Source organism: Austrofundulus limnaeus, unplaced genomic scaffold (assembly GCF_001266775.1).
Source record: "Austrofundulus limnaeus strain Quisiro unplaced genomic scaffold, Austrofundulus_limnaeus-1.0 Scaffold679, whole genome shotgun sequence".
Taxonomy (NCBI): Eukaryota; Metazoa; Chordata; class Actinopteri; order Cyprinodontiformes; family Rivulidae; genus Austrofundulus; species Austrofundulus limnaeus.
The window spans coordinates 138,514-148,631 of record NW_013953081.1 but is presented as its reverse complement, the minus strand read 5'-3'; the positions used below and the strand labels follow the sequence as shown (position 1 = coordinate 148,631).

General features: G+C 39.5%; 1 protein-coding gene across 1 annotated transcript in view; it reads right to left on the bottom strand.

Annotated features, from left to right (window-relative positions):
- Positions 1–512: 512 nt before the first annotated feature.
- Positions 513–10,118, bottom strand: part of gfod1 (glucose-fructose oxidoreductase domain containing 1) — a 42,731-nt gene continuing 33,125 nt past the window's right edge. Inside the window, exons 2-3 of the mRNA XM_014027735.1 lie at positions 2,211–2,404; positions 513–1,968 (exon numbers count right to left, since the gene is read on the bottom strand). Coding sequence (XP_013883189.1) covers positions 1,240–1,968; positions 2,211–2,404 — 923 coding nt within the window. The 3' untranslated portion in view covers positions 513–1,239. The remainder of the gene's footprint in view (positions 1,969–2,210; positions 2,405–10,118) is intronic.

Sequence of the window (10,118 nt, the reverse complement as noted above, 5' to 3'; positions counted from 1 at the left end):
ATCCCCTGGAGTCCCTGGACACCCTTATATCCTGGTCACATGACCAATTTAGTGGGTAAGATTTGCTCTTCATAAAAATATGTTCCAAATTGTACCAGAATTACAGACTTCGGGCTATACATCAAATTTAAAATTGTGTTAATACATAAATAAATACAGAACTTTAATTTCAATGTTCGTCATATTTGAAATGGAGAGGAGCACCGAGCGGACTGACCCGAGTAATCTCCAGTCAGTCTGCCTGGTGCCATTAATCGTATTAATCGTCAAGTGCCAAAAAATAATCGATTAATGTTTTTCTGACGATTAATTGCACACGATACGATTATGCCCAACCCTAATGGTTACAGGAGCATTGAAAAAAGTCCTGACAAATTTTTAGGCTTTGTTACAAAAAATAAAACTGTTTGACTGCACCAATAAACACAATTAAAAACACGGACAAAAATAAATGCGTGGCCGATTTTCCCCCAAAAGACCAAGGGTTAACCAAATGGGAGAAACCCAACAGCTGAATAACTGACTTTTTCCTTTTTTTTTGCACAAACACACAAAAGAAGAATACAGAGCAGATATGAAGCACAGAGCACACTGACTTATTAAATATTCACTGTGTAAAACTAGCTAACACCTTTAGAATACAGCAACAACAAAGCGGCACAATATGAGGGCACGATCGCTCTTCCCTTGGCTGTCCTTGTTTGAACCCACAGTGTAAGTGAGGTCATATCAAAAAGATGTAGGAAACGGATCAGTAATACCTGTTTGGTCAATGAGTCAGCAAGGTGGTAAAAGGTTTCTAGACTGTGTCAATTTGGGAAATGGAAATATCAGAAGTAGAATTCTTTTGAGTCGCCTACAACTGATTAATGAACCAGGAAGTATTTTAATTTCTGCATGGTTCCCAGTGCCTTTTTTTGTTGTCTGATTTTCCAAAAGCATCTTGCTGGAGTATGTTCCAGGTAACTTCCAGATAAGTACCTTGTATACATGGGTGGGAATCCCAGGGAGGTTAGGAGGGTGTGGACCATCCAAATTTTGCATTTACATAAAAAAAATATTCTAGTAGCTTCTCTATTGCTAAAGCAGCAAAACCATAGCTCTCTGCACTTCCTTGGTGCAAACCGTAACAACACAAGTTTAAAAAAAAAACTGCCAGCATGTTAAACTGGATGCAGTATCCCAGTGAAAGAACTTCCAGTAATACCAAGGCTCTGGCYGTACACAGCAGCTTGGATGCTAACAGTAGAGTGACATCCTACTCCGCCGCATGGCCTCGCTGATTAAATAGGCAGGGCTAATCTCTGGTTCTTCTTTCATGACCACAATGTTCTGCCATTCTCCACACTGGTTGGATTTCTTGATTGTGTCCACCACACAAAGAGCATAAAGGCAATCCTCAAAAGTGGCGGCCATCGTCAGGGGCCTTCCATCCCAGGTCCGGCGGTCATCTTGGTCCTGAAAGGCCTGCCGCACTGCCTGGATCATGCGGATCGTCCCGGTGAGGTAAGGGGATGGAATGTCACTAAAAGCCTTTTCCGGCAAGGAGGCCTTCTCAAGAGGTGTGGTGTCTTTGAGTAGGAGTTCAGGGCCGCCGTCGCCATTGTTCTTCTGTCCATACAGGTCTGTGCCAGTGACCATCAGCCTCCCAACATTTCCCACAACTATCACCTCTTGACGAAACTCTCCTGGTACGTTGAAGTTGAGCGTGACAGTGCAGCAGGCGCCGCCTTCTAGTGCCATCTGAAATGTGCAGAAGTCGTCACTTGTGATCTGACGAATGCCCCGGATGTGGTCTGTCTGTTTGACAAATGTCTTGAGGAAGCCATGGACCTTGGCTGCACGTTGGCCAGTCAGAAATGTAAGCAGGTCGATGATGTAGCTGCCCACGGAATGCAAACCACCACCTCCCATCAGATCATCACAGCTCCAGTTGTATTTTTTCCCTAAGAGACTCCCACTGTGGACCTTGGAGACAAAAACAGAAAATGCGATGAGGAAGTTCTTGCTATTGTATGAGTTGTTTGTGTCAAGGAAATCCAGGTATTAATAAAACAAATATTTGAGCCTAGATACTTGTCCATCTATGTTGGAAAGCAGCAACCAATTTTTGGTAGTGCAAAATTACTATATCTAATCTTAGTGTCTTCTTAATTACTCACAGAGAAAACTGATGGATGGATGGTGACAATGATTTTTTTCCAACATACCTGGGCCTCACAGACCAGAAGTTCTCCAACGTAACCTTCTTCTAAAAGTTCCTTCATTCGAACAAAAGCCGGCAAGAAACGCAACACATTTCCCATAATGCTTAGCAGCTTTGGATAGTACTGGGCAGCTGACATCATTCGGAAGGCATCCAGGGGCGTGGCAGTCCTATCACAGATTACGTTCTTTCCAATACCTTAGAAAAAAAAAGAACAGAAGTGGAAGTGAGTCATGTGTTTTGACTGGAAATTCTGTTTGTCCACATATTGTTTTACTGCTTATGTTAAGATGAAGGCTGAAGGTACAGGTGAATTAAAGGTGTGGAAGAAAAAAGTAGTATTGTGTGCAGTAACATCTGGTAATCATATTTTCTTAGTGTGAAAAAAAACTACCCTTCCCAAAAGGAAATAATGCAGAACTGCAAAATGTGGCACCTCACAAGATTTCTCATCCCAGGCTTTCCACTCTGAGTCCTGGGAAGTGTTGAACAAGATGACACTTGTGGAAAGCAACATCATATTCTGGATTTATCTTTACCGTAAGTGATGGTTAACAGTAAATATGTTTCACCCTAATTTGATTGCTTTAATACCATTTAAAAAGATACACTGGAATAATCAGAAGCTGTTTCCCTGTGGGGTATGTGAAGTGTTTGGACTGGCTTGACTGGTAAATCTGGAGGGCTGATGAGAAGAGACATTCAGGCTGTATCGAAGAACAGCCAACAGAAGCTCTAAACACTATATGAAACCTACCGTACTTATTCGTGTATAATATGATCTCATGTATTATATGACCCCCCTTTTTGAGTTTAAAAGCATAAAAAATTAAATCCTCATACTACCTTCAATTTCATACAGACTTCAAGATTTTTCAGGCTTTGCAGTCTTTATACATATCAGTAAAATGATCATTGCACTGTTCATTTTATTTCAATAACATACTAAAAGTTATTTTGACAACAAATATATATCAGCTGTAGCAGCATCATAWGAATTCTGGCATTTTACACATAGTCCACCAGGATGCGCCAACACAAAAGTCAGAGACTTCACATGAGATTTGGGCCATCTTCTGAGGGGAAAGCAGATTACTTCCTACTCGCGAGCGCCCCCTCTGGTGGGGAAACTTTTTTCAGGGATGCAAAACTGTTCAGAACACCGGTAGACGGCAGCCATTACAGACGAACGTGTTTGTTTTTGTACCAGGAGCAGCCTGGTCACACGCTAATGTCTTTAGTTCGTTATCATTACTAAGCTGCAGGACTGCTTTTCCCCCACTTTTTTTCACATCATGTCACCTGCCTGGATCTGTTACTATCTCGCTTTGAAGCACGGAGGAGCGTCAGAAGTAAGCTCGCTTCAGCTGGTTTTTATGTCGTGGTCTCATTTCCGGACTGAGGCATTTTGCGAATGAAGCCGATATTTCGGTTAAAATACATTAGTAAAATATTTATCTGAGTATAATACTACCCCCCAACTTTGTGGATGATTTTATGGATTAAATTTTACGTATTATACACGAATAAATACGGTAATTAGTTTTAACACATCACTACAGACTCAGCAAAAGGCCCACCGGTGCCAGCAACACCCTAACTCAACTGAGAAAGGATTCTGGAAAGTGACCTAAGGGCAGAGGTGTAGAATCTGCTTTCATGTAACAACTAAATATCAGCAATATAGGAGCAGGTAAATGACTGACAGGTTATTGATTTTTTCTTTTCAGTGCAAGTTAACAAAAAGCGCTCACTGACAAAACTATACCAATAAAACACTATCAAAGCAAAGGTGGCGTCTTTCAAGTATTTTCACCAAGAATCAAACAAGGTTAACCCCTCTATAGACACTGAAATGAGTTGGCATAATGTGTTAGCAAAATATCTGATGAACCAATAGATGGATTTTTTCTTAACTCATATTTTTTGTGATGTTTTGTGTGTTTAAAGACAAATTTCTGTTTTAGTATGGGACAGACAATAAAGCTATCTATCCATCCAGTATCTACCCACACATCAGAAAGAAAATATTCCATGTACATCTACAGACCAATTCAAGTTAGGCACAAAAGCCAACTGACCTTACAAACACAAAAATGATTTGAAGTTTCCAGATTTGAGCTAAAACTTGATATGATAATAGTTAAACATTGTCCCCAGCAGATACTTTAAAAACAACACTCAGTGCAACATCTTGGTTTAAAACCTTGGCATTAACTGTTGGAATCAACCTCCTTTAGACTACCTAAAAGTGTCTGTGTTCGAGGGCCGCAGCCCTGCATGTTTGACAGTACCAAAGTCCCACCTTCTTCCTAACCTATGACCCCAATAATGACAGATTACATGCTTGTGTTTGTGCTGCAGAAGTCAACTGATCAACTAAAGCAAGAATAGTCAATCCAGGTCCTCGAGGTCCGCAGCCCTGCATGTTTTGCTATTTTCCCTTCTCTAACTTACCTGATTCAGGCAGTGAATTACCTCTTCCAAGTTCAGGTAATCAGGTGTATTTGAACAGAGAAAAAAGTGAAACATTCAGGGCTGCGGCACTCAAAGACCAGGATTGCCCACCCCTGGTCTAAACACTGGTGTTAAAAGGTTGGCAGGGGATATGCATTGTTTTAATGAATGCTAATTCTTTAATTTGATTTGAACAGTATTTGTCACGGGAGAATACTGGGTGGTTTGGAAATGTTTGGGTAAATATGAACAAGTGGCTCTTGATCAAAGTTGGGGAACTTTATTGTTTTTTCTACACTGGTAAGYTGAGTACAATAATAAAAAGGATTTGTGTTTGCATGAGACGTCACAGAAAAAAAATCAATCAGATTTTCTGGTAGGCAAATGCATTTTCCTACTTCCTGGAAAAGAAAAAAAATGTTTCACTGCCACCAAATTATGCTTGTTACCAAATGTTGTATGTTAAAGCAAACAATGAGACGCTGCCAAATAAAGAACAGGTGGATTAACAGCTTTAGCCCATTTTATTTTTCTACTCCTGCTTTAAGGTTGAAAATGCTCCAACCCTGAATGGTGTGGTTTCATGTTCCAGGTACTTGGTTACAATATACTGTATATACGTAGTATGAGTGGCAGATATACATTCCTTGTGCCTTTTATGGTGTGAAGTCCAGGATGCTGCTTTTCTCGCAGCACTGCCTGCAGGGTCATGGGTGAACAAGCAGCTTTGGATGTGAACCCCCCCACAATAATCGCTCATTAGCTCCAGTAGACTAGGCCAGGACATAAATCTGTCTGACCCAGTTCTGAGGAGCACTGGGAGAGCCCCCCAGCCTGTGACACCCAGCTGACACACAAAGCAAAAAGTAACAAAAGTACAACCCCAGCCCCGTCTTTGGCAGCAGAGAAACAAAGGAAAGATCAACTGCCTTWAAGGCCTCACTGGGGAAACACCAAATGTTTCTGACTTTTGTTGCGTATTAAGCTCCAAGTCAGAACAGAACAACAGTTTAGGTGGCTACAAATAAATCATGTTAGGTTTTCTGTATATGCAGAGAAATACTATGTAATGACAAGAACTTCATGCCGCTTATGACTCCAAGGCCTAATGAGGATGTGTAGATAATAAAAGCCTTTTCTGGAGCACACAAACAAGTAGGGCTGCGGCCCTCGAGGACCAGGATTGACTATCCCTGAACTAAAGCATACATACCATTAACTTATTGGTTAACTTTGATGCACAGATAAGGCTTATAAAATTGTCTTAAATAAAACAGCACAAAATCACTATTATTCCTCTAAATAATCTATGATCAAAAAAGATTTTACCACTATTAAAATGGCAACAGTAAAGCAATATTGCAGAAAACAGAGTATAAATTTAGAAAAATAGATATTTGTTTTTAAACAATTTACAATAAAGCCTTTGAAACCACCCATTACGTCTGCCTATTTGGACTAGGGCTGCCACGATTAATCGATGACTAATCGATTATTAAAATAATCGATGACTAATTTTATAAATCGATTAATCGTTTTCTTTTTTTGTTGTTCTTTACTTTGTTTTTCTCTCCAAACTGCTTTGACACCTTCCACTGCCACATCTGYCTTTCTGTCCTTGACACACATGCACAGTAGTGATAACTGGGGTAGGCCGTGGACGTCACAAGACATTATACAGACAGGCTCTGGTATCATGGCTACCCAACAACGGAGCTCAAAAGTGTGGGATCATTTTAAGAAAATGAAAGAGAAACCTGTGCAATATCTGCAGAGCAGAACTTGCCTTCCACCGCAGTTATTTTTAGTTAGCATATAGCTAAAATCTAACGATGCTTATATAATAGCAGCTGCATTCTGGCGCGATAAGCTCTATGTTTTATATTCAGTTAACSTATGATCCGATTAGTCGACTAATCAATAAAATAATCGTTGATTAATGGATTATAAAAATAATCGTTTGTGGCAGCCCTAATTTGGACTGACACTACTTCCAGCCAATAGTAGTTTAATGCGACACAAAGAAAAGCCACTTTACCATCAGACCATAAAACGGATTTGKTTTTCTTCTGTATTGACACCCATCTTTTTTTCCTTCATGTTTGTTTGGAGCAGCTGCTTTACGCTGTTTTTCCCCTGGATTTGATGTATTTTATTGTAGCAGAGTCACATTGCCACATACAGGCCTAGTTACGAYAGCATTTGTGTCATTTTTCTGTGTTTCCATGTGGATAAAAGCATTTGTAGAAACAATGCTGTGTTTATGAGGAACAAGAGAGCGGTCCTGTGTCGACTGGGTATATTTGGGCAAATTGGCTGAAAAATTTATATTATCGCTTATATCAGTCGATAATTATTGATTAGTTTTGAGTTTTACCCATTTAGAAAAAAAGGCTGATAAATGCTGCCAAACTGGTGATGTGAATTTTCCTTTTTTATCCACAATTTCTTCTCGAGCTGTTGCATCATTTTCTCCTTTCACACCATGTCATTTTTAATTTTTTTTTTATTTTGAAGTAGTTCTGAGGCATGGTGGTGAATCATGAAACTGCTACTGTGCATGTTACTCAACAGGTTGTTGCTAGTTTACCAAAGAGTAAATTAGTTGATGGCACCAACCTTACTTAGCTGTGCCATGACAGGTCTGGAGTCTACATCCTCCAGGATGATGTGTGGCAGAGTTCAGTGAAATTCTCAACATTTTATCAGAAGTATTTTATTATTGATATTGATCACATGTTGCGATACATATATTACTGTTGTATCATCCAGCCCTAGGACTAGGCCTCAATTCCTTTGAGAATTTGTGGTCAATCTTTAAAGGAGGTGGTCAAACAAAAATCCACAAATTCTGACAAACTCCAAACATTGATTAGGCAAAAATGTGCAATGACAGACAGGGTTTTGCACAGAGGTTAAATAACTGCATGACAAAATGAACTGCAAAAGTCTCGGATGGGAAAAAAGTAGAAGTGCACTGATTGCAGTTTTCTGGCTGATCACCAATCTTTAAAAAGTCTGACCTGCCGATTCTGATTTTGGCCGATACTGTCAATAGTTATAAAGTCAAAATACACCATCAATTTTCTAATCTCATTTTATTGAAAAGCATTGAACAATACCCTTGAAACAGTACAAACTTGTTTTAATTGGGCATTAGGAAGTGCTCACAGCAGAGCAAAAGGAAATAGTGTCTGTTTTCGGTGGGCCGATTTATCGGTACAACTCCAGAAAAAAAGACCAAAGGGTAAATATTTATTCTTTGCATAAATGTAAAGCCTCCGATAAAAGCCTTAGATTCTTGTAATAAAGATCTGAAAAGACAGAGGCAGCAGACTTTGTGGCAGTGTATCATTTTGTAGCCCTTTGTCTGTGGCTTCAGATTTAAAAAGAGCACGTGATATTTACTCAGCTGTAGGGGGAAATGTGCGGCAGTGGTTCAGGGACTGACGCCAGGAAAAATTAATCAACAGCTGTGCCTCACTTTTAATTAGCTCCTCTCTGTTCATACACAGAAATGAGCTGTGACTCAATAGGCCTCATCAAGAACCTAATGATGGATGGTGCTGTGTGAGCCACCGACAAAGTACCTGGACCCAGATATGTGTGTCGCTTTAAATTAGGGATAATAAATAAATCAAATTAACTTCTCAACGATTTAGGTTTGTTTTGAAAAATCTAACTGAAAGGTTTGTAGAAAAAAGGTTTTAAAWTTTTTCAACAATTGAGACCAAAGAGAAGAAATAAGCAGACAACTGCAGGGACTCAGAGAGGCCAGGAGAGAGAGCAGCTGCATCGTAACGGTTCAGGACTTGTCTTAATTCTCTGCCATGAACATCCTCTGGACCTTGCCGCACGGCTTTTACTGCTGAGAACAAATACTCAAGACAGCACTGGTCAAGGATGGGAGAGGAAGGAGGGAGAAAATGTGTGTGTGGAGCAGAAAACACCATCTGTACACAAGGATTCACACCCAGTGGTGGTCAAAAGGAGTGGCAAAGCTGAGAAAGGAAAGGCTGGAAGTGGTGGCTGTACAGGAAGTTCGGGGAGGGTTTAAGTGAGGGTGAGCCTTTGTGTCTTACAGCAAGGCATTATTGGAATATCTAACTGTTTTATGTTCTACATTCTGTCAAGATAGATACTATATGTGGTAAAGTAACACTGCATTTAAATTGGAATTAAAGAATCTTTAAAAAAACATTTGTTTTGAAATGTTACAATAGAAAAAAAAACATCTATTTGATTTCTTCAGGAATAAAATTATCATCTGGATGCAAAACAATGCATTTAATTATTTGGATTAAGTATGATACAAACATAGACTCTCTGTCCAAGAATGCCCAAAATAGCAAAGCTGGAGGAGCTGGTCAGAAGTAATAGCCATCTGTCAGGGCCGGCTGTGACGAGCTCCTGCAGAGCAAGGGTCAAAAGGGACACGCCAAGAAGCAGCTTCCTATTAACTTCAAACCATGAGTCAAACATGAGGCCTGTGGGCTAAATGTGGCCAACCACAACATTTTATGTGGCCTGCAAGAGCTTCAAAGATGTATTAATGTCTTAAAATAAGCGTATGCTGCTTTAAATATACCATTGACTATAAACTACATCTCCCATAATGCATGATTATCTTACCTACAAAATGACAATATACCACCACTAGGTGGAGCTGCATAAGTTTCAAAGTAACCAGCAACTGGTAGACAGAGAAATTTATTGTCCATTTCACTGGTTTAATTTCACCAGCTATTTTTGCTATGGCCTAGTTGTACTGGGAAGTGGGTATTACCTGCTTACGAATCTTACATTTAAACTGGAATGCCCCTCTGGAAAGTGGGAGAGTTCAGAATTCAAGACAACAGCTACTCACCACAACTCAACTGTAAGTAAAATTATCCTACTTTTACTTTCAGTAATGTTTCTGTATTATTTGTTTCACATTGAGTCAGTCGTACACACGGTACTTTTCAGTGTTTATAAGATGTGTTAAAACAATGTTTCTATGAAATACCATGTAGAGCTCAGTTATTCTTTGTTAGCATGGCCCAGTCGTAGCAATGAGATGAGGAATGTGATGTTTCCTGTTTAGCTGAAGTTAAACACAAAATGTCAGTTAATTACAACTGGTCTTTTGAAGACCAATATAATGTGGCCCTCAGTGACAATGAGTTTGAGACCCCTGCTTTAAAGCGATGATTGCATTGGTGCAAGCTACATAATCAATATTTAATATCATGTTTTAGGTGTCGAGGATTCACTGAACTGTTCCTTTGTATTGTAGTGAATTACTCTATGAAACTTAGGACCAGCCTAACCTTCACAAAATAATCCCTTAAGATCTTGCAAAATGAAATCAGGTTTTAATGAAATACACCTCCGACCATGAATGAGAAAAAGAAAACTTGTGACCTGAACAGATTTCTCAAAATAAAGTAATTTATTTTAGATATATGAACAG